Source organism: Pelobates fuscus, chromosome 2 (assembly GCF_036172605.1).
Source record: "Pelobates fuscus isolate aPelFus1 chromosome 2, aPelFus1.pri, whole genome shotgun sequence".
Classification (NCBI taxonomy): Eukaryota; Metazoa; Chordata; class Amphibia; order Anura; family Pelobatidae; genus Pelobates; species Pelobates fuscus.
The window spans coordinates 388,401,943-388,426,625 of NC_086318.1; the positions used below are offsets into that span (position 1 = coordinate 388,401,943).

The 24,683-nt window shown below is 43.0% G+C and overlaps 1 protein-coding gene across 3 annotated transcripts in view; it reads left to right on the forward strand.

Moving 5' to 3' along the window:
* The window catches only part of EPRS1 (glutamyl-prolyl-tRNA synthetase 1), an 82,596-nt gene that overhangs the window by 45,921 nt on the left and 11,992 nt on the right, over positions 1-24,683 (forward strand). For all 3 annotated transcript variants that reach the window (XM_063443816.1, XM_063443819.1, XM_063443817.1), the window contains 5 exons: positions 4,336-4,491; positions 10,102-10,299; positions 11,170-11,343; positions 15,208-15,368; positions 17,871-17,949. In XM_063443816.1, the coding sequence (XP_063299886.1) occupies positions 4,336-4,491; positions 10,102-10,299; positions 11,170-11,343; positions 15,208-15,368; positions 17,871-17,949 (768 nt within the window). The remainder of the gene's footprint in view (positions 1-4,335; positions 4,492-10,101; positions 10,300-11,169; positions 11,344-15,207; positions 15,369-17,870; positions 17,950-24,683) is intronic.

Consider the following 24,683-nt stretch of genomic DNA (forward strand, 5'->3'; position numbering starts at 1 on the left):
CAAGTCACGTCCAACTTTCTGAATGCAAGCTTCCAGGCGTTACATTCCATACACAGAGGCAACTCAGGGGTTAACCACCCCACTGACACAACACAGGCACATTTAACCACATACTAGGAGACACACGCCTCATCTGCACACAACACATACAAACCCCAGCATAGCTCTATACATCACAATGTATTGATGCCTGAACAGAAAACCAGCATGCTACTCACTTACATCTTGATCTTAACTCAAACTAAACTAAATTACAGACACAAAGCTTGCGCATGTATATTTTAAGCTCTACCTTCCAATACCAGACACACTATTCCAACTCGGACTGGAAATGATTACTTTCACTGTTATGTTTGTTAATTCGCCTGTTTGATATTGCTATTACTTATGTTCAAAAAAAAGTGCAGCATACCATGATGATGCTAACCGACATATTAATAGGGATTGTTACTCTTTCTATAATGCATGTGACACTGTTGCAATGTACAATTACCACTGCACTCAAAACATAAAGGATGAGTGCTAGCCATCTCAGTAACCTAGAACGAGTAGTGTCATAGCCTAAAAGCCATCTTGTGATAAGGCCGCACTTAATGCCTGTGAAGCGCGGCCATTATTCAGCTGTTCCCCCTTACTTCTATAAGCTCCCTAGCTAAGCAACTGATTCTATATAAGCGATTGTACACACGTTTTAGTTTTCCATAGCAAAGTCAGGAAATGTTTAGATATTGAAGCAAAGTCAATTTAATCATAACTCTTAAGCTACAGTTACTAATAGACAAGGCAACCTTGACAGTAGTAGTTACCTAGCTTGTACCTAGCCTGTATTACTAATTTAAAAAATTGTGCGCTTAATCTAAATGCTGTACAACAGTGAACGACTATGTGTTCTTAAACTGTTTGCAATTGCTGTTGTGGCATTGTTGTCATACGACTGTTATTTCATGCACAGCCAAAATAAAGAATTAAAAAAAGAAATGCATTGAATCAATACATCTCTATGAGGAAAGTTCAGTGGAGGCACTGAATGTCATTCACATTGTGCAGCACTGCCCCAGGAAGCACCTCTAGTAGCCATCTGAAGAGTGACCAGTGCAGGAATCCCTAAGCTGTATTGTAAGCATTTCATTTTTTTCTGGTAAAAAACTGTTTACTGCAAAAAGCCTGAAGGAAATGATTATACTCACCACAACAAATACAACAAGCTGTAGTTGTTCTGGTGACTTAAGTGTCCCCTTAAGTCCAAATCAAATTTTTCCCCATGCTGCTTCTGTACACATGCATCGTCCACAGGTCAAGAGTGTAGAATGGCTCCTGTTTGCTTATTTTAATACCAGCTTATTAGCTTATAGATCTCATCAGAACTGATCAGTAGAACTGCAGTTGGGGCAAAGTTTTTATATCCCCAAACAAGGTCCCCAAACAAGGAAGTCTAGCATAATATTGTTCTTCACTGAAATTCGTTGGAAGTGTTCCCAGGTGCAGCTTGTTCCTGGTCTGGGATTTCCTGCTTGCAGCACATGTAGTTTAAGGAATGAAACTGTATTTGCATAAATGCCCAGATCTCTGACTGACACCCCCTTAAACCTGCCAACTCCCACCATTATTACCTTTTTCTCAATTCTTTATTTTTGAATATATTAAGCAATTGACAAACGACAAGGTTATAAATCAATTCAGTAAGATAGCATAAAGTAGAACAATAACAAATGCTTTGACAAGTACAACTGTCTTGTTCGCTATTCAATGCGGCTTTTACAAGGTTGCTCAATTAGTAAGTTTGCAGGTCAGTAGGTTTCACCATTTAGTATTTGCTTTGTGGACAACATATTTGAGAAGGATGAACTATTCAATAAGGAAAGAAAAGAGGGGGTGGATAATTCCACAGAGTGGATCCTGCCCCACTCCTTGGGGTAATAGAGGGTTTTGTATTCAGGACGACCAAGTTTTATAGTGGCTCTGTGGGGAATTCCGAATTTGCCGTGAGTTGTTGCATCTCTCTTACATCTGTCAGTATATTGTGTAGTTCTACCTGAGAGGGCAGTGTCTGCTTGTTCCAATGTCGGGCCAATGCTCTTCTGTCCACCAGTGCCACTGTAGCTATCGACTTGTTTTCATTTCTTTGTAGGCCTTCCTCCAGCACCTGTTCGATGTTGCGACTTGCATTTGATGTAGGCGTACCTATGTAAGGTACCATCTGAAGAGGTTTTTGTATCCCTGCTCTTTATTGGGTGACACATAGGAAGATTTGATTTGTAGGGTCCCTATGTACTAGGATAGCTACTACATTTTTCTTCCGACTATTGGAAGCGATTTGGGGATGTGCCGTCTTAGAGGGTGTTGCAGGATGAGAAATGTGTTTCCTGGATAAGTGCTATGTCAGTATGCGTTCGTTCGAGGTCGTTGAAGCATTCGCCTTTTCTTTGGAGTATTTAAACCAAGGAAAAAAGTTAAAAGGAAGTTGTGTAATTTAGCCGGGTGCAAAGCTGCAGACCATGTGGTAGAGATTTCATGAACTCAGCCAAGCAATGCATTGCCGCGGGTTACTATGGCAATTGCTGTGACACTTCCAAGTATCTGAGTTTGTGCGATCGCTACCACATGGTCTGCAGCTCTGCACCCGGCGAAGCTGTATGCTGGATTGCTAGCCCTCCGGACCACTAGACCACCTGAAAATGTATTATTTAGGAGCGAGAAAAGAGGATCTTTCACAGTGGGCAGGCTGGTCACTAAAATACAGCCTCCTACATACTGTAACCCCCCATATACACACACTGTCACCACACACACACACACACACTTCACCCTCACTAGAGATAGAGCAATGGCACTGGCAGGCTTTTTGGAGGCACATTATTCATTGTCATGATATACACATTTTATAAATTTACAGCTATTTGGAATGATATCCAGGATGTGTGCATTTTGTGTTCATTGGCATGATATACCAGGTTTATACATTTATTGCTCATTGGCATTATATATATCAAGTTTATGGATTTGCTGCTTATTGGCACAATATGACGTTTATGCATTTTCTGCTCATTGGCTTGATATACAAGGTTTATTCATTGAATGCATTAATAGCATTCCTTTGCTGGAAAATCCTTCCGAACTAATTTTACTAAATGCTTGCCTGGTTGGGGAGATCTCCTTTATTTATTAGTGATGCCCAAGTGTCAAGTGGGCAGGGAAATTGTCTCCCAAGACTGCTCTCTGACCACTTTTTATATCTAAATGCCCAAGTTCATAGCACTTTAATTCTTTCAATTTAATTATCTTGTATGTTTAACAACACATCTATTTTATTTACGTACTTCTGTCTTTTGCTGATTTGGGTTGGCAAAAAAGGCCACTAATTTTTTTTGGCCTCTGCGCACTCCCCATGTTTGACTGCGTTGATGTGCCTGTGTGTGCGTGCATGACTGTGGTGGGGGGGGGGGGGGGGGTGCTTAAATGTAAGGTTAGCGACATGAAATATAACTTGTGTTGATCTAACGTTTATCAAAACGTTTAGGAACGTTTCCCCTTTAACATTGTATTGTAATCTAATCTGCGGATCTGAGCTATTTAGTTTGGTTACCTGTTAGGGTTTAGACTAGAAGTAACTAATTGAAACCTTGCTTAGGCTCTTTGGGTTTGGTGACTACCTCTTATGTCTATGTATTCTATATGGTACAGGGGAGTTTTAGCCTGGAATGTTGAGTAAATCAAATTAAGAAAGTAAGGTATGATAAGCAAGTTTATCTTTGTAGAAATTGTTGACACTATAACAGTAGTTAATTTCGGTTCAATTTCTTGTTTTTTGGTGAATGGTTTCTATTGTTCGTGGAATAGCAGTAGGTGAGCATCTTTAAAGACTGGGTTCTTGCGCCTTGCTGCTGCCATAATCTTTTGCTTCATGCATAACAGAGGGAATCTGATGATGACATCTCAGGGTAGGGAGTCACGGCTACCAGCTTGTCTTGGTGCTCTATGGTCCCTGAAGTTTTCTTTGGTGAGGGAAGAATGCATCCAGGAAGACCCTTTCTGGTAGGCCGTGTAAGCAAACGTTATGTGTAGTGTCGATGCACTCTAGGCCAGTGCTTCAATGTCTTATCTGATTTTATTGATTTACAAGATAAGTTCCTCAAAACACATCTGCACTTTGTTGAACAGTTGATCCAGGTCCTCATTCGTGGAGCTCTTTTAACCCCTTAAGGACACATGACATGTGTGACATGTCACGATTCCCTTTTCTTCCAGAAGTTTGGTCCATAAGGAGTTAAACTCAAGTTTAGAATAATTGGGTAAAAATATGAATCAATCATTAAATTTTTCCTTTTGTCTTTCCAGGTCTTGCAGATACTGGATTTCTATGCCCGTGTCTATGAAGATCTCTTGGCTATCCCTGTAGTAAGAGGAAAAAAGACAGAGAAAGAAAAATTTGCAGGAGGTGATTACACAACAACAGTGGAAGCATTCATATCTGCTAGCGGCCGAGCCATTCAGGTGTGTATCAAGCTGACCGCAGAAGTACTTTGTCCAACTCTGTCTCTCCAAATTGTGTAATTCTTCTAAGCTATGGAAAGGAAAACCAGCAAAAGGTGCTCAAAGGGGGGCACTCAATGCACCAAAAACACTACAGCACATTTTAGTGCTTATGCTATTGCAAGTCAAAATGAACTTCTCAGTTTTTTTTGTCCAATTAGGGACATAGCTCAAACCTATTCAGCTGCACTGATAATGTAAATGCAGCACTTCTGCATTATCAGATGTAATTCTAATTGACCGCAATGAGTAAGCTACAGGCACGTTAGCCCAGCTATCTTGCCCTAACATTGCCATCATGTTTTATGGATTTGCAGCTGATGATGTGGAAGGGTTTATTTTTTTATTTTTTCATGCAACTGAGGCGTGTGTAGTCTGTGGGCATGGATGTAGGAACCCCCACAAATAATTTTTACTCGCTGGCCGCCGGGTATATTCTTATTCTGTAAACTGGGAGTTGTTTATAACGTTAAAGTAAGTGTGTGTGTGTGTGTGTGTGTGTGTGTGTGTGTGTGTGTGTGTGTACAGATTGCAGCTGAGCGGGGGTGTAGTTGATTGGCTAGAGAGGTCACCTGATGCTCTAAGCGAGGATTCCCCAGACTCTGGCCCTCCAGATGTTGCTGAACTACAACTCCCATGATTCTATGAATGAAATAGATAGGCTGAGAATCATGGGAGTTGTAGTTCAGCAACATCTGGAAGGCCAGAGTTTGGGGAAGCCTGCGTTTAAGCCAATTAGTAATTCTTTGCCATACCCAACCTGCGGTGCAATTACACAGCGGCACTCTGACCTTTCTGAAACTCAATTTCAGAAGCTGAATCCTGCTGGGGGACCTAAAGATCTAGGATAGGTTTTAACTCATTAAGTTAATAGAGCGCCCGGGGGCCTACTTGCACCACAAAAACTTCATTTAGGTTAAGTTGTTATGGTGAACAGTGTTCCTTTAAAAATAACCACTATGTCTACAACCCACATAATTAAAAAAGTGAATACATTGATAGTTTTGTTTTTATTTTACCTGGGATGATGAGAGGGTCTAAAGTCTGCCTGTCGGGTACCAAAGCCTCAGCCCAGTGTCCAGGATGAAGTGGAGGGATCACTTGTCGTCCACGTTGTCCTTTCTGTTCCAATCTCCTTTTCTTTGCCTTCTTCTGACACTGTCTTCTCCTCCTTGATTTCTGCTCTACCCCTCTTTTGCTTTCCTTCTGCTTTCCATTTCTTTTCTTTTGCCCTCCTGCTTTCCCCTCCTTTTCTTTTGCTCTCCTACTGCTTTTCTCTTCTTTTCTTTTGCCCTCCTACTGCTTTTCTCTTCTTTTCTTTTGCCCTCCTTCTGCGTTTCCCTTCTTTTCTTTTGCCCTCCTTCTGATTTCCCCTCCTTTTCTTTTGCTTTCCTTCTGCTTTTCCCTCCTTTTCTTTTGCCTTCCTTCTGCGTTTCCCTTCTTTTCTTTTGCTCTACTTCTGCTTTCCCCTCCTTTTCTTTTGCCCTCCTTCTGCTTTGCCCTCCTTTTCTTTTGCCCTCCTTTTCTTTTGCCCTCCTTCTGCTTTCCCCTCCTTTTCTTTTGCCCTCCTTCTGCTTCCCCTCCTTTTCTTTTGCCCTCCTTCTGCTTTCCCCTCCTTTTCTTTTGCCCTCCTTCTGCTTTCCCCTCCTTTTCTTTTGCCCTCCTTCTGCTTCCCCTCCTTTTCTTTTGCTCCCCTTCTGCTTTCCCCTCCTTTTCTTTTGCCCCCCTTCTGCTTTCCCCTCCTTTTCTTTTGCCCCCCTTCTGCTTTCCCCTCCTTTTCTTTTGCCCTCCTTCTGCTTTCCCCTCCGTTTCTTTTGCCCTCCTTCTGCTTTCCCCTCCTTTTCTTTTGCCCTCCTTCTGCTTTCCCCTCCTTTTCTTTTGCCCTCCTTCTGCTTTCCCCTCCTTTTCTTTTGCCCTCCTTCTGCTTTCCCCTCCTTTTCTTTTGCCCTCCTTCTGCTTTCCCCTCCGTTTCTTTTGCCCTCCTTCTGCTTTCCCCTCCTTTTCCTTTGGCCTACTTCTGCTTTCCCCTCCTTTTCTTTTGCCCTCCTTCTGCTTTCCCCTCCTTTTCTTTTGCTCTCCTTCAGCTTTCCCCTCCTTTTCTTTTGCTCTCCTTCTGTTTTCCCTTTTCTTTTGCCCTCCTTATGCTTTCCCCTCCTTTTCTTTTGCTCTCCTTATGCTTTCCCATCCTTTTGCTTTCCCCTCCTTTTCTTTTGCTCTCCTTCTGCTTCCACCTTCTTTTCTTTTGCCCTCCTTCTGCTTTCCCCTCCTTTTCTTTTGTCCTCCCCTCCTTTTCTTTTGCCCTCCTTCTGCTTTCTTCTCTTTTTCTTTTGCCCTCCTTCTGCTTTCCCCTCCTTTTCTTTTGCTCTCCTGCTTTCCCCTTCTTTTCTTTTGCTTCCCCTCCTTTTCTTTTGCTGTTCTTTTGCTTTCCCCTCCTTTTCTTTTGCTTTCCCCTCCTTTTCTTTTGCCCTCCTTCTGCTATCCCCTCCTTTTCTTTTGCCCTCCTTCTGCTATCCCCTCCTTTTCTTTTGCCCTCCTTCTGCTTTCCTCTCCTTTTCTTTTGCCCTCCTTCTGCGTTCCCCTCCGTTTTTTTTGCCCTCCTTCTGCTTTCCCCTCCTTTTCTTTTGCCCTCCTTCTGCTTTCCCCTCCTTTTCTTTTGCCCTCCTTCTGCTTTCCCCTCCTTTTCTTTTGCCCTCCTTCTGCTTTCCCCTCCTTTTCTTTTGCCCCCCTTCTGCTTTCCCCTCCTTTTCTTTTGCCCCCCTTCTGCTTTCCCCTCCTTTTCTTTTGCCCCCCTTCTGCTTTCCCCTCCTTTTCTTTTGCCCCCCTTCTGCTTTCCCCTCCTTTTCTTTTGCCCTCCTTCTGCTATCCCCTCCTTTTCTTTTGCCCTCCTTCTGCTTTCCCCTCCTTTTCTTTTGCCCTCCTTCTGCTTTCCCCTCCGTTTCTTTTGCCCTCCTTCTGCTTTCCCCTCCGTTTCTTTTGCCCTCCTTCTGCTTTCCCCTCCTTTTCTTTTGCCCTCCTTCTGCTTTCCCCTCCTTTTCTTTTGCCCTCCTTCTGCTTTCCCCTCCTTTTCTTTTGCCCTCCTTCTGCTTTCCCCTCCGTTTCTTTTGCCCTCCTTCTGCTTTCCCCTCCTTTTCCTTTGGCCTACTTCTGCTTTCCCCTCCTTTTCTTTTGCCCTCCTTCTGCTTTCCCCTCCTTTTCCTTTGGCCTACTTCTGCTTTCCCCTCCTTTTCCTTTGGCCTACTTCTGCTTTCCCCTCCTTTTCTTTTGCTCTCCTTCAGCTTTCCCCTCCTTATGCTTACCCCTCCTTTTCTTTTGCTCTCCTTATGCTTTCCCCTCCTTTTCTTTTGCTCTCCTTCTGCTTCCACCTTCTTTTGCTCTCCTTCTGTTTTCCCTTTTCTTTTGCCCTCCTTATGCTTTCCCCTCCTTTTCTTTTGCTCTCCTTATGCTTTCCCCTCCTTTTCTTTTGCTCTCCTTCTGCTTCCACCTTCTTTTCTTTTGCCCTCCTTCTGCTTTCCCCTCCTTTTCTTTTGTCCTCCCCTCCTTTTCTTTTGCCCTCCTTCTGCTTTCTTCTCTTTTTCTTTTGCTCTCCTGCTTTCCCCTTCTTTTCTTTTGCTTCCCCTCCTTTTCTTTTGCTGTTCTTTTGCTTTCCCCTCCTTTCTTTTGCTTTCCCCTCCTTTTCTTTTGCTTTCCCCTCCTTTTCTTTTGCTTTCCCCTCCTTTTCTTTTGCTTTCCCCTCCTTTTCTTTTGCTTTCCCCTCCTTTTCTTTTGCTTTCCCCTCCTTTTCTTTTGCTCTCCTGCTTTCCCCTTCTTTTCTTTTGCTTCCCCTCCTTTTCTTTTGCTGTTCTTTTGCTTTCCCCTCCTTTCTTTTGCTTTCCCCTCCTTTTCTTTTGCTTTCCCCTCCTTTTCTTTTGCTTTCCCCTCCTTTTCTTTTGCTTTCCCCTCCTTTTCTTTTGCTTTCCCCTCCTTTTCTTTTGCTCTCCCCTCCTTTTCTTTTGCTCTCCCCTCCTTTTCTTTTGCTCTCCCCTCCTTTTCCTTTGCTCTCCCCTCCTTTTCCTTTGCTCTCCCCTCCTTTTCCTTTGCTCTCCCCTCCTTTTCCTTTGCTCTCCCCTCCTTTTCCTTTGCTCTCCCCTCCTTTTCCTTTGCTCTCCCCTCCTTTTCCTTTGCTCTCCCCTCCTTTTCCTTTGCTCTTCTTCTGCTTTCCCCTCCTTTTCTGTTGCTCTTCTTCTGCTTTCCCCTCCTTTTCTGTTGCTCTTCTTCTGCTTTCCCCTCCTTTTCTGTTGCTCTTCTTCTGCTTTCCCCTCCTTTCCTCATTCCTTTTGCTCTCCTTTCTGCTCTGCTCTCGCTACCTATCCTTCAGCTAGTCTGCTTGTTTCTTTTTCTTCTCCTTCTTCTAGGCACCACAGGTGGTGGAATGCAGGGGGGGGGGGGTTGTTAAGTCACGCAATGACATCATCGGCGTCACAGCGTGCGCCACAATTGTCTGGCAAACTGCACTATCCGCTACCGCATAGCAACAAGACTGCGGATTGGCGATTGCCAGAAGGTTAGAGTGCCTGAGGAGACTCACTCCAGCATGGATGGAACCCCTGTGAGGGGGTATTAGTAGCACCGGCGCAACGGTAATGCAGAAGCCAATGGTTTGCAGTGGCTATTTGAAGTTAGGCTAAAGCTACAGTCATTAGTACAAATTTCACTTATGAACAGCTCCATTGCAGCAGTAAGGGCTACCCAGCTTTATCTTGGTCTTAAAAATCGAGGAGTTTCAACGTTTTTGAATTCTCAAAAACAACTATATTGAATTATAGAATGTGTTATCAAAGCTATATACTTTAATTTATTCATTTAAACATTAAATATCTGTCCCATGGGGCTAACAAATGGTTCTCTGTCAAAGGCGAATGATCACCACCCTTGTTTTTTATATTCTGTTTACACATCCCTGTATATTAGCCTTTAAAGACGGAGGAAGTTGCTCAAATTCTAGGTTTTGTTTCATAACTTGGATGACATGTTTGTTCAACCATAATTTACATCTTTCATATTAAGTGCACCCAGACTTATTATAGATCATTTTATTCAGTAGAAATAGTAGAAGAAACACTTGTTGATAACAGTTTGTGAAACTCGAATAGTGATATCTCGGCTTCCGACCAAAATGAGGGAAGAGAGAGGTAGGATACAGTGTCATAGCCCATGGTACAAGTCACTGACTGTGGTAATTTATCAGTGATCACAGTGACAGGCTGCAAACTAAATGTATGCATTCTCACTTCTTTATTTTGCAATAAAACAAACAAATCCTGTTATCTCTCGGCTTTGTTTGCAATGTTTGCCCCGGCTTTGCCTTTTCTGAGCTAGATCATGATGACAATGCATGGTAAAAGGCTATGGTGATTTTTAGTGTTTGATTCAGTGCTGTTAATGACATAGAAGGCACAGATCCTCTTTAAATTGCTACATGAACTGGCTTACCCCAGTATATTAAAGATACAAAGTTTTTAGAGGGTGATTTTTTTTTCTTCTCTTAATAGTTTCTACATTTTTGACTTGATTTTTCTGAACTTTTGTTTGTAGGGGGCAACTTCACATCATCTTGGCCAGAACTTTTCGAAAATGTTTGAAATTGTGTTTGAAGACCCCAAAACTCCTGGAGTTAAACAGTATGCCTATCAGAACTCTTGGGGTATTACAACTAGGACAATTGGAGTGATGACCATGATCCATGGAGACAATATGGGCCTGGTATTACCACCTCGTGTAGCCTGTGTCCAGGTATGTATTGATCTTCTTCTTCTTTTCACAGGCAGAACTACCAATTTTAATAAAATGACTTGTTGATGTAGGTGTGAAAATAAATGGTGACTCCTGGACATGCTGGCTTGTGTGCCCTTAGACCTTCACCTTGGAATTGTCGTTATGGACATTTAGTTTTGAAACATTGGGAACTTATAGATGAGAGACAAAAGGGAGACTAAAGATGTTTGTGAATCTGAGAGAAAGGGCAACAAACATATCCATGATTTGTTTTCCTTCATTAGTATTCAGTAGCTGTTTTACCATACAGAAATGTTTCTAGTGCTGTATTTAGGGGATGTATTCAATGGTTATGTGACAGATTCCTTTTTGAACAAGCAACGTATAAAAATACTCCTTTTTCCAACTCTCCATACAAGTGTTTTTATAGCATTTCAGCTTGAAATAGCAATTAATATAATTTAAGTAGATGAGTGTGCTTAAGGAGACATGCAAGGTTTTTTAATAAAATAAAGGTTTTTGGTAATCTGTAGACTGAGCAGCCAGCCAGGGGGCTAATATGTCCACGGACCATATAGTGCCTGATTGATCAGTCTATGCATCTATTGTAAAGATTGTTTATATTGTATAAAGATTGTTTATGGTAGATCAACATCCTTTTCAGTGTGAATGCTGTCATTTATCTTACTGGGTTTTTTTTGTTGTCGCTCAAGACTGGACACTTACAGGCCCTCCATTTCGAACCGTTCTTTCATGTTAGAACGTACAAACGCACGCTTTAAAATAAACCGAGTGGAAGGGTATCAAAAAGATTGGCTAGCTTCTTTCTAACATCATGAACAGTTTATTATTCAGTGGTAAATGTAGAGTTCTTGACTGTGTTTGCAGGTGATCATAATACCATGTGGAATCACAAACACTCTCTCCGAGGAAGACCGAGATGCCCTCATAAAGAAATGCAACGAGTATCTGAAGCGCCTTTTAAATGTGGACGTCCGGGCGAGAGCTGACCTCCGGGACAACTATTCACCTGGCTGGAAGTTCAATCATTGGGAGCTCAAGGTTATTATGACTTGGCTTTATTGAGTTCATTCTTTTTCTATCACGCGTTGGTCCCATATCATGATACGGTTACAGGAATGTTGAATTATGGCATTATGCTGATACATTTATTTTTTATTATTGCAGTTTCCTCATCCGGTTATAATTGGCTGTAAAAGGAATATTATAAAAGACAACATTTTTGAAAATAACATCTTGCTGTACTTTATATGTGACTAATTAATGTCTTTTAAGCTCATATTGGTTAACCATTGGTTTTAGAAGAGATAACTTATCGCAACTATGTTTTTTATTAAATAAATTGTCTGTACAGTTTAGCTGCTGGTAACCATACCGTGTTTTTATATGTATATATTTTATTGTAAATAAGGGAAAGGGCGTTAAAAAGACCAGCCTGCTAAAGAAGTTTGAAAACATAAAAAATTGCTTTAACGTAGTGCTTTTTAATGTTTATTTAAGAGACAAGTAACCATTTATAGCTTCTTCTCTGCACTCCTGTTGATGGAGAGAATTGCCCACCTGTAAAATGTGATGGCATATATATATATATATATGTATATGAAAATGGCATATTAAAGCAGCACTGTCACCACCCATGAAAAATGAGTATTTCATAAAGATGAAATATTTTCTACGCCTGACACTTCTAGACATTGAGCGGAGCTACCGCCATCTAGGAGTGTCAATCCCCCAGCACTCACCAGTGAAGGCTGCAGGGATTTGGCTCTGTTTCTGGAGGATCCCGCAGTCTCGTGGTATCTTCCATACACCTCAATGCTGTACTCTTGCGCATGCTTGACTACAGCAGTGACATCGGAAATGCTAGGACCTGAAGAGTACTAGCCAGAGGAAGATAGTCGTGCCCATGAGGGACATGTTCAGGTACGTACATTACGTACACCTTTACCTGCCCTCTCATCCCAAAGTACCTCCAATGGTCATGTCTGCAAAGTCCGCAGAAGGGGACAGTGCCATTTTAAAGAAACACTAGCATTAGGAATACAAATGTGTATTCCTATTTCTATAGTGACCTAGGTTTCTAGCCCCCTGTATGAGGGGGAAAAAAGTTTACATTTTCTCCCACACTGCTTCCTTGAAGACTTCAGCCAATCCAATGCTTTCCTATGGGAAGCTAGTGCACATGTGCAGCAAAATGCCACACTGCGTCAATCAGAGGATCTCTTTGAGACCATCTGATTGAAATAGTGGAGTTTTACTATTTTAGTCCAAAGCAGTGAGACAACCACTAGAGGCATTTACACTTTTCCGTTGCTGTAGTACAGCAAATTTTTACACTACAGGGTTAAAACTAAAAGGACAAATAGTGTCTCTTTAAGTTTGTTGTACTATAGCAGGGTTTCCCAACCCAGTCCTCAAATACCCCCTAGCAGTCCAGGATTTAGGGATTACCATATTGTGTCTAAAGCACGCCTGTCCAACCTGTGGCCCCCCAGATGTTGCCGAACTACAACTCCCATGATTCTTTCAATGAAACAGATAGCCAGGGAATCATGGGAGTTGTAGTTCAGCAACATCTGGGGGGCGCGGCGCAGGTTGCTCACAACAAGTGGGCGGACTAAACGCGGAGTGACAGCGTATACAGCCAATCACAGTCGGACACCAGGAGGCAGTACACGCCCAACGTCCTGATTGGCTGGAAAAGCCGCCTAGATCGGCTTTAAAACGCTGCAAGCAGCAGTACATACTTCACCTTTGACAAAGGCGCTGTAGCAGCGCCGAAACGTACGTTAGGTCGCCAATTTCTTTATTTTAAACTACACGATTTGATGTGATCACCAGGGGAAACTACTTCAGCACCTACTGAGCTAGCAAGTAGCTCTTTAGCTACTCTATTCACTTCAGTGCAGAATCTTTTTTTACTCCTTACAGGTGAATTACTCTAGCTCCTCTCCACTAGTATGAGAGAGGCTTCTCCAGCTGTTGACATCAAGCGAAGACAACCAGTGGGTTAGTGGGGAGACGGCGTTACTACACTTACCTGTAGCATACTTACGTTCAATAGTGTGGACACATCTGTGTCTCCCTACCCACATCGGGCTATCTCCGTATAGGAGAGTCTGTCTCGTCCAGCTGTTACACTGGCAAGCAGCTGACACAAAGCAAAGACAGCAAGCGGGTTACTGGGAGACAGGTTTACTGCACCTAATGGTAGCGTCTTTACGTTCCAAGTGTGGACACATTTGTGTCTCCCTACCCATATTGATTCCTCTCCACACATAGGAGAGCCTGTTCCGTCCAGCTGTTATACCGGCAAGCTTTATAGCCAGACTGTTTTTCTGGGGGGGCTCCTTAACTATTGGCACCGATTAGAAGCCTTGTTACTAAGTGAGTTACAACTCCCTCCACCTCCTCACAGTCTGTCACCGCTAGGCACTCTCCCTGTTTGGTAGATTGTGCCATCAACAGCGGTGTAAGTGTTTTTGAGTAATCCCAGTACGGAGTATAGCCTCTTTCCAAGGCAACATCCGATTCCTTTATAGACAGGATTGAGTGTGCTCTATTATTGACTCACAGTAATCCATCATTTGGTCTGAACCGTGTGGTTCAACCTGTTCCTGTCATTCTAGAGCTGTCTTCACTCACTTATCCCTGTCGTAGAGATCAGCTGCCACTAAGAGCATTAGTCTGCACTGTGCGATACCTGTTACCTAGCCTCTGCGTATACATTCTCAGTCTTTCTCCACTCACAAGCAGTATACAGCAGGGCTAGCTTCCACAGGTTCCTATAGCCATTTCGTAGGACAACCTATTATATATTTTTGCTTTCCCCGTTTGGTTCATAGCGGTTGTGGGATATTAAGTTTCCTTTCTCTATATGTATATATTTGCCTGGGACCATACAGTTGTTATGGTGCCCATAATAAAGTTGAATTTTTAAGTCTGCCATATTGGTTAGAATCATCCCTGCAGCACCCAACTCCTGTGCTCCTGAAGCTGCCCCACAGCTTGGGTTCACGTTTTCTCTATTTTGTAAACATACAAGGGTTATGCCCTCCTGGGTCTGCAGACACACTCTAGTTCCCACCCATTGGGAACACTCGCACTAACGTGCCATTTCCTTACAGAATACAGCAAGATGGCCTAGTACGTTTTGTTAAGAGTCCTGAGTTTGTATCCAAGAACTCAATTAATGAAAGAATCAGATGACCTTTGGGACAAATTAAACCACCCCTCCAACAAATAATCTTATACCTTGGTACTCCGAGCTACTTACTGCTCAAGAACATGGACCTATAACATGGAAGATAGAACTCTTCATGTATAATGTTGTTCAAAGCTAGCGGGGATTTCGCTGTTAGCAAATTCTATATTCTATTCTGTAATGGCTATGGTGCTTGGAAGATCCGTTTAAAAGGGAAAAAAAAACACAAAGTTTTATGGGAATGGAGTTGTTTAACATAAAATATCTAGTTTTCTCTCTATGTAAACATCCTCTGTTTTTCAAGTTTCATTGACTGGAAGGTTTTCAGATTTAACGATTGAACTCTTTAGGTTCCATGAACTTTTCTCCTTTCGAAATAATCCTCTACTTATGTTGTAAAGAAAAGCCATAAAACAATAGACCAGAAACTTTAAATTAACAGTTAGCCTTTGCTACGCAGTTATACTGTATAATGACTGCCATCAACAACAAGACTATAAAGAGAAGAAACGTTTTGCTGACACACAGGTTGGCCTAGCTGTGTTTTCAGAAATGGCTACAAATCATGATTGAAATGCTTACCATTATATCCTGCAATTTACCAAGTTATGATATGGCACCCCTATTCCCCCCTTTCTTGCTTGGGTTTTTGAATTTTTTTCTTGTAGTTCTTTAACTCTAACATGTTTAATCTCTCACAGGGAGTTCCAATCAGACTAGAAGTAGGACCAAGAGACATGAAAAACCACCAGTTTGTAGCCGTTCGACGTGACACTGGAGACAAACTCACAATCCCAGAGGACCAGGCAGAAAAGAAGCTAAAGGACATGTTAGAAGATATCCACTTTAGTCTGTACAACAGGTTGGATTGCTAATCATTCAAATTTTATTTTCTTAAAATGTTTACTATATGGAGAACAATTGGTTTTAGCCATTGGAGTGGTTGTAGTGCCATGGCACTCTTGGCACCCTCGCATTATATAAAGTCAAACCGTTTTCAAACCACTTTGCTTCTTACCTGGGCTCCAAAATGATTTGAATACTTACAAAGGGGAGACACCCAGGGCTCTCCGTAGGGTTTATGGTTTTCAGATTGTTCCTTTTAACATGGATTTGCACTGATATCCTGTATTGTTTATTCTGCTAATATAGATTGTTTCTTCATCTTTGTGTAGAGGTGCAGATAAGCCCATGTCTAATGCTATGAAGGATTGTACGTTGATTGGTTTTGGTAGCTATGCTGACCCCATCCTGGCACATTCTAGTACTTAGATCTTCTGCTACATTATTGAAAGCAGTTGCAGTGTGTGTTGTACTTATTTACTCATGGTTATTGTGGCACTAGCCTTTCCTGCATTCTCAAGGCCTGATTGATGGTTGTTTCTGTGTTGTTTGATAAGAAGCCATTGCAAGCTATCCTGTACTGGGAAGAACAAAGTTTCCTTCTTCCATCTGTTATTTGTTGCAAAGGATGCTATTAACGGCTCCCCTGAGGGTACTGGGCAGTAGGCTGTTACCAGCTCTCACGAGGGTACTGGGCAGTAGGCTGTTACCAGCTCTCACGAGGGTACTGGGCAGTAGGCTGTTACCAGCTCTCACGAGGGTACTGGGCAGTAGGCTGTTACCAGCTCTCACGAGGGTACTGGGCAGTAGGCTGTTACCAGCTCTCACGAGGGTACTGGGCAGTAGGCTGTTACCAGCTCTCACGAGGGTACTGGGCAGTAGGCTGTTACCAGCTCTCACGTGGGTACTGGGCAGTAGGCTGTTACCAGCTCTCACGAGGGTACTGGGCAGTAGGCTGTTACCAGCTCTCACGAGGGTACTGGGCAGTAGGCTGTTACTAGCTCTCCCAAGGGTTTTGGGAAGTAGGCTGTTAGCAGCTCCCCTGAGGGTACGGGGAAGTAGGCTGTTACCAGCTCCCCCGAGGGTACTGGGAAGTAGGCTGTTACCAGTTCCCCCGAGGGTACTGGGAAGTAGGCTGTTACCAGTTCCCCCGAGGGTACTGGGAAGTAGGCTGTTACCAGTTCCCCCGAGGGTACTGGGAAGTAGGCTGTTACCAGTTCCCCCGAGGGTACTGGGAAGTAGGCTGTTACCAGTTCCCCCGAGGGTACTGGGAAGTAGGCTGTTACCAACTCCCCCGAGGGTATTGGGAAGTAGGCTGTTACCAGCTCTCCCGAGGGTATTGGGAAGTAGGCTTTAACCAGCTCTCCCGAAGGTATTGGGAAGTAGGCTGTGAGCAGCTCCCCTGAGGGTACTGGGAAGTAGGCTGTGAGCAGCTCCCCCGAGGGTACTGGGAAGTAGGCTGTGAGCAGCTCCCCCGAGGGTTCCGGGTAAGTAGGCTGTGAGCAGCTCCCCCGAGGGTACTGGGAAGTAGGCTGTTACCAGCTCACCCGAGGGTACTGGGAAGTAGGCTGTTAGCAGCTCCCCCGAGGGTACTGGGAAGTAGGCTGTTAGCAGCTCCCCCGAGGGTACTGGGAAGTAGGCTGTTAGCAGCTCCCCCGAGGGTACTGGGAAGTAGGCTGTTAGCAGCTCCCCCGAGGGTACTGGGAAGTAGGCTGTTAGCAGCTCTCACGAGGGTACTGGGAAGTAGGCTGTTATAAGCTCTCCCGAGGGTATTGGGAAGTAGGCTCTTACCAGCTCTCCCAAGGGTATTGGGAAGTAGGATGTTACCAGCTCTCCCGAGGTTACTGGAAAGTTGGCTGTTACCAGCTCCCCTGAGGATACTGGGAAGTTGGCTGTTACCAGCTCTCCCGAGGTTACTGGGAAGTAGGCTGTTACCAGCTCTCCCAAGGGTATTGGGAAGTAGGCTTTTACCAGCTCTCCCGAGGGTATTGGGAAGTAGGCTGTTACCAGCTGTCTCAAAGGTACTGGAAAGTAGGCTGTTAGCAGCTCCCCCGAGGGTACTTGGAAGTAGGCTGTTACCAACTCCCCCGAGGGTATTGGGAAGTAGGTTGTTACCAGCTCTCCCGAGGGTATTGGGAAGTAGGCTGTAACCAGCTCTCCCGAAGGTATTGGGAAGTAGGCTGTAACCAGCTCTCCCGAGGGTATTGGGAAGTAGGCTGTAACCAACTCTCCGGAGGGTATTGGGAAGTAGGCTGTGAGCAGGTCCCCCGAGGGTACTGGGAAGTAGGCTGTGAGCAGCTCCCCCGAGGGTATTGGGAAGTAGGCTGTTACCAGCTCCCCCGAGGGTATTGGGAAGTAGGCTGTTACCAGCTCCCCCGAGGGTACTGGGAAGTAGGCTGTGAGCAGCTCTCCCAATGGTACTGGGAAGTAGGCTGTTACCAGCTCTCCCGAGAAAGGCTTTTTGCTGAAAGCGGTTTACTGCTGCAGATCTACTTAATACTGTTTCTCATATCATTTTCAGAGCGCTCAATGATCTAACGAGTCACATGGTTGCAGCTGACACCATGGAAGAATTTCAGAAGCAATTGGACTCAGGAAAAGTAAGTTTTGTTTTATTTGTCCTTTGCCGCACCATCTATTTTTCTTGCTAAATGTCTATTCTCAATTAAGCATCATGGCTACAACCTGCTGCAATGGTTATGATGCCAAGACTACCCTCCGCTGGTTCTCCAGTAATGTGACCAACCATTTAATTTTGCCCTCTCACCTTACCCCTGTAAGGTTCGTAAGCGATCTATCCTCCTCGGTAATGCTGTATTGACCTCTGCAGAGCTGCACACAGACTATCCCAAATGTTCCGTTATGCTAGAGTTGACATTTCAAAGATTAACTATGTGAAATCATATGTAAATTGGAAAAAACAGACTGTTTCCCTGGAGACATGCCTGGCTCCATTTTGTGAAGCCATACTAACTTTCTTTAGGCTGTAAGGTTGTTTGAGTGAGACTCGCTTAATGTGGCAGGAGGACAATTGTTTTGGGCCCTCATAGAGCAATCTATTTTGTCCTGACGCACAACTATCCACCCATTTACAAACAATGTGCCCACTCATCAGCAGCTGCCTAAGTGGGTCTGGTCTTGGGGTTAGAATGCAACCAAACCCTTCTCTTTACACAAAGACTTTACCACCAGTGTATGATGCTATTTTTGTAAGTTCCCACCCCCTCACACACTTTTTATTTTTCTTTTCTTTTGTCTTTTACCCATTCTGTGTTCATAGAATACAGCACAAGTTTCACAGTTATTCAGATCAGATCAGAAACTAATAGAGAAAATGTAACGCATATTAAGGTCTTCCCTTTTCTTGGCATCCCTTTATCATTGTTAGAGAATATACTAATGTAAGCGAACAGGTGAATTTAAATATCTTGAGTCACTCGTTTTGAATCGGTGCCATTATTTATTGATGGGTCATTGGGTTTATCAAAGTCTGGTGTTAAAAGTACATCTATAGTACTGTGTGCCAACATAAAGCTGTGTTATCAACAGACATTGTATGTTTAATTGTATTTGCGTTGGCATCATAAATTCTGCAGTAACTGGATTGTTAACTGACACTTTTGCCTAAGATTTGCCAGCACCAAGATCTAGTCACGCAGTTAACCTTGTAGGGATGTAATCACAGACTATCCCAAAGGTCAATATTTGACATTTCAAAGATGCAGATTGGAAAAAGCCAAGTTAGAATTCTCAATTTCCATTTTTGGGTAAAGTGCCGGCTCCCTTTTTGTGTAAAAGTTGGTTAGAAAGCATAGACCTGCTACTAAGTGGTGATTGTTCTATAGGGAAACAGGAGTAAGGAAATGTAAAATATTTCCTAGCTTACCTAGCTAGTGGCACTAAACATGCTTACCTAGCTAGTGGCACTAAACATGCTTACCTAGCTAGTGGCACTAAACATGCTTACCTAGCTAGTGGTACTAAACATGCTTACCTAGCTAGTGGCACTAAACATGCTTACCTAGCTAGTGGCACTAAACATGCTTACCTAGCTAGTGGTACTAAACATGCTTACCTAGCTAGTGGCACTAAACATGCTTACCTTGCTAGTGGCACTAAACATGCTTACCTAGCTAGTGGTACTAAACATGCTTACCTAGCTAGTGGCACTAAACATGCTTACCTAGCTAGTGGCACTAAACATGCTTACCTAGCTAGTGGCACTAAACATGCTTACCTTGCTAGTGGCACTAAACATGCTTACCTAGCTAGTGGCACTAAACATGCTTACCTAGCTAGTGGTACTAAACATGCTTACCTAGCTAGTGGCACTAAACATGCTTACCTAGCTAGTGGTACTAAACATGCTTACCTAGCTAGTGGCACTAAACATGCTTACCTAGCTAGTGGCACTAAACATGCTTACCTAGCTAGTGGCACTAAACATGCTTACCTAGCTAGTGGCACTAAACATGCTTACCTAGCTAGTGGCACTAAACATGCTTACCTAGCTAGTGGTACTAAACATGCTTACCTAGCTAGTGGCACTAAACATGCTTACCTTGCTAGTGGCACTAAACATGCTTACCTAGCTAGTGGTACTAAACTTGCTTACCTAGCTAGTGGCACTAAACTTGCTTACCTAGCTAGTGGCACTAAACATGCTTACCTAGCTAGTGGCACTAAACATGCTTACCTAGCTAGTGGTACTAAACTTGCTTACCTAGCTAGTGGCACTAAACATGCTTACCTAGCTAGTGGTACTAAACATGCTTACCTAGCTAGTGGCACTAAACATGCTTACCTAGCTAGTGGTACTAAACATGCTTACCTAGCTAGTGGCACTAAACATGCTTACCTAGCTAGTGGTACTAAACATGCTTACCTAGCTAGTGGTACTAAACATGCTTACCTAACTAGTGGTACTAAACATGCTTACCTAGCTAGTGGTACTAAACATGCTTACCTAGCTAGTGGTACTAAACATGCTTACCTAGCTAGTGGCACTAAACATGCTTACCTTGCTAGTGGTACTAAACATGCTTACCTAGCTAGTGGTACTAAACATGCTTACCTAGCTAGTGGCACTAAACATGCTTACCTAGCTAGTGGTACTAAACATGCTTACCTTGCTAGTGGTACTAAACATGCTTACCTAGCTAGTGGTACTAAACATGCTTACCTAGCTAGTGGCACTAAACATGCTTACCTAGCTAGTGGTACTAAACATGCTTACCTAGCTAGTGGTACTAAACATGCTTACCTAGCTAGTGGTACTAAACATGCTTACCTAGCTAGTGGTACTAAACATGCTTACCTAGCTAGTGGTACTAAACATGCTTACCTAACTAGTGGTACTAAACATGCTTACCTAGCTAGTGGTACTAAACATGCTTACCTAGCTAGTGGTACTAAACATGCTTACCTAACTAGTGGTACTAAACATGCTTACCTAGCTAGTGGTACTAAACATGCTTACCTAGCTAGTGGTACTAAACATGCTTACCTAGCTAGTGGCACTAAACATGCTTACCTAGCTAGTGGCACTAAACATGCTTACCTAGCTAGTGGCACTAAACATGCTTACCTAGCTAGTGGTACTAAACATGCTTACCTAGCTAGTGGCACTAAACATGCTTACCTTGCTAGTGGCACTAAACATGCTTACCTAGCTAGTGGCACTAAACTTGCTTACCTAGCTAGTGGCACTAAACTTGCTTACCTAGCTAGTGGCACTAAACATGCTTACCTAGCTAGTGGCACTAAACATGCTTACCTAGCTAGTGGTACTAAACTTGCTTACCTAGCTAGTGGCACTAAACATGCTTACCTAGCTAGTGGTACTAAACATGCTTACCTAGCTAGTGGCACTAAACATGCTTACCTAGCTAGTGGTACTAAACATGCTTACCTAGCTAGTGGCACTAAACATGCTTACCTAGCTAGTGGCACTAAACATGCTTACCTAGCTAGTGGCACTAAACATGCTTACCTAGCTAGTGGCACTAAACATGCTTACCTAGCTAGTGGCACTAAACATGCTTACCTAGCTAGTGGCACTAAACATGCTTACCTAGCTAGTGGCACTAAACATGCTTACCTAGCTAGTGGCACTAAACATGCTTACCTAGCTAGTGGCACTAAACATGCTTACCTAGCTAGTGGTACTAAACATGCTTACCTAGCTAGTGGCACTAAACATGCTTACCTTGCTAGTGGCACTAAACATGCTTACCTAGCTAGTGGTACTAAACTTGCTTACCTAGCTAGTGGCACTAAACTTGCTTACCTAGCTAGTGGCACTAAACATGCTTACCTAGCTAGTGGCACTAAACATGCTTACCTAGCTAGTGGTACTAAACTTGCTTACCTAGCTAGTGGCACTAAACATGCTTACCTAGCTAGTGGTACTAAACATGCTTACCTAGCTAGTGGCACTAAACATGCTTACCTAGCTAGTGGCACTAAACATGCTTACCTAGCTAGTGGCACTAAACATGCTTACCTAGCTAGTGGTACTAAACATGCTTACCTAGCTAGTGGTACTAAACATGCTTACCTAACTAGTGGTACTAAACATGCTTACCTAGCTAGTGGTACTAAACATGCTTACCTAGCTAGTGGTACTAAACATGCTTACCTAGCTAGTGGCACTAAACATGCTTACCTTGCTAGTGGTACTAAACATGCTTACCTTGCTAGTGGTACTAAACATGCTTACCTAGCTAGTGGTACTAAACATGCTTACCTAGCTAGTGGCACTAAACATGCTTACCTAGCTAGTGGTACTAAACATGCTTACCTAGCTAGTGGTACTAAACATGCTTACCTAGCTAGTGGTACTAAACATGCTTACCTAGCTAGTGGTACTAAACATGCTTACCTAACTAGTGGTACTAAACATGCTTACCTAGCTAGTGGTACTAAACATGCTTACCTAGCTAGTGGTACTAAACATGCTTACCTAACTAGTGGTACTAAACATGCTTACCTAGCTAGTGGTACTAAACATGCTTACCTAGCTAGTGGCACTAAACATGCTTACCTAGCTAGTGGTACTAAACATGCTTACCTAGCTAGTGGCACTAAACATGCTTACCTAGCTAGTGGCACTAAACATGCTTACCTAGCTAGTGGCACTAAACATGCTTACCTAGCTAGTGGTACTAAACATGCTTACCTAGCTAGTGGCACTAAACATGCTTACCTTGCTAGTGGCACTAAACATGCTTACCTAGCTAGTGGTACTAAACTTGCTTACCTAGCTAGTGGCACTAAACTTGCTTACCTAGCTAGTGGCACTAAACATGCTTACCTAGCTAGTGGCACTAAACATGCTTACCTAGCTAGTGGTACTAAACTTGCTTACCTAGCTAGTGGCACTAAACATGCTTACCTAGCTAGTGGTACTAAACATGCTTACCTAGCTAGTGGCACTAAACATGCTTACCTAGCTAGTGGTACTAAACATGCTTACCTAGCTAGTGGCACTAAACATGCTTACCTAGCTAGTGGTACTAAACATGCTTACCTAGCTAGTGGTACTAAACATGCTTACCTAGCTAGTGGTACTAAACATGCTTACCTAGCTAGTGGTACTAAACATGCTTACCTAGCTAGTGGTACTAAACATGCTTACCTAGCTAGTGGCACTAAACATGCTTACCTTGCTAGTGGTACTAAACATGCTTACCTAGCTAGTGGTACTAAACATGCTTACCTAGCTAGTGGCACTAAACATGCTTACCTAGCTAGTGGTACTAAACATGCTTACCTAGCTAGTGGTACTAAACATGCTTACCTAGCTAGTGGTACTAAACATGCTTACCTAGCTAGTGGTACTAAACATGCTTACCTAACTAGTGGTACTAAACATGCTTACCTAACTAGTGGTACTAAACATGCTTACCTAGCTAGTGGTACTAAACATGCTTACCTAGCTAGTGGTACTAAACATGCTTACCTAGCTAGTGGCACTAAACATGCTTACCTAGCTAGTGGTACTAAACATGCTTACCTAGCTAGTGGCACTAAACATGCTTACCTAGCTAGTGGCACTAAACATGCTTACCTAGCTAGTGGTACTAAACATGCTTACCTAGCTAGTGGTACTAAACATGCTTACCTAGCTAGTGGTACTAAACATGCTTACCTAGCTAGTGGTACTAAACATGCTTACCTAACTAGTGGTACTAAACATGCTTACCTAGCTAGTGGCACTAAACATGCTTACCTAGCTAGTGGCACTAAACATGCTTACCTAGCTAGTGGCACTAAACATGCTTACCTAGCTAGTGGCACTAAACATGCCCACCTAGCTAGTGGTACTAAACATGCTTACCTAGCTAGTGGCACTAAACATGCTTACCTAGCTAGTGGTACTAAACATGCTTACCTAGCTAGTGGCACTAAACATGCTTACCTAGCTAGTGGCACTAAACATGCTTACCTAGCTAGTGGCACTAAACATGCTTACCTAGCTAGTGGCACTAAACATGCTTACCTAGCTAGTGGTACTAAACATGCTTACCTAGCTAGTGGCACTAAACATGCTTACCTAGCTAGTGGTACTAAACATGCTTACCTAGCTAGTGGCACTAAACTTGCTTACTTTGCTCTCCACAAAAGTAATCAATTGTTTATCTTCTCTATTGTTACATACACTTAAAGGGACACTGTTGGCATACAAAACATTTAATGAAGCAGTTTTTGTGTATTGATCATGACCACACAGTCTCGCTGCTCAATTCTGTCATTTAGAAGTTAAATCACTTTTATTTCTGTTTTTGCAGCCCTAGCCACACCTCCTCTAGCTGTGACCCCCACAGCCTGCGTGGGAAAAGCTGTTAAAATTTCAATCAGATGTTAACTTGCTTTAGATGTTTTTGTCTCCTGCTCTCTAACTTGAACTTTACATATACGCAGGGGGCACATGCAGGGTCTAGAACGCTATTAATAGATAAGAGAAAATCTAGATTAAACTGACTGTGCAATAAAGGAAGTGTTTTCAGGAAGTGTTGAGGAAGACTGTGGGAGATAAAACTATTTGTGAATATATGTTTATTGGATTTACAACAAATATATTTAGTTCATACATGGAAGGTACACTGTTGAGGTTGACAATTCATAAAATGTAATGGACCCAATATTCAGTATTCAGCTATAGTTGACTGGATTCGCAGGTCCCTGAAGTCTATCGGAAGAATAACTTTTACAATCAATTAGATCAACTTATGCATTAGTCTTTATCCCCCATTACTCCAGCATTAAAAACAATCACAATGTAACGGGAGTAAAGAACTAAGTTAAACCTAAACAATAAAAGGAGGGAACT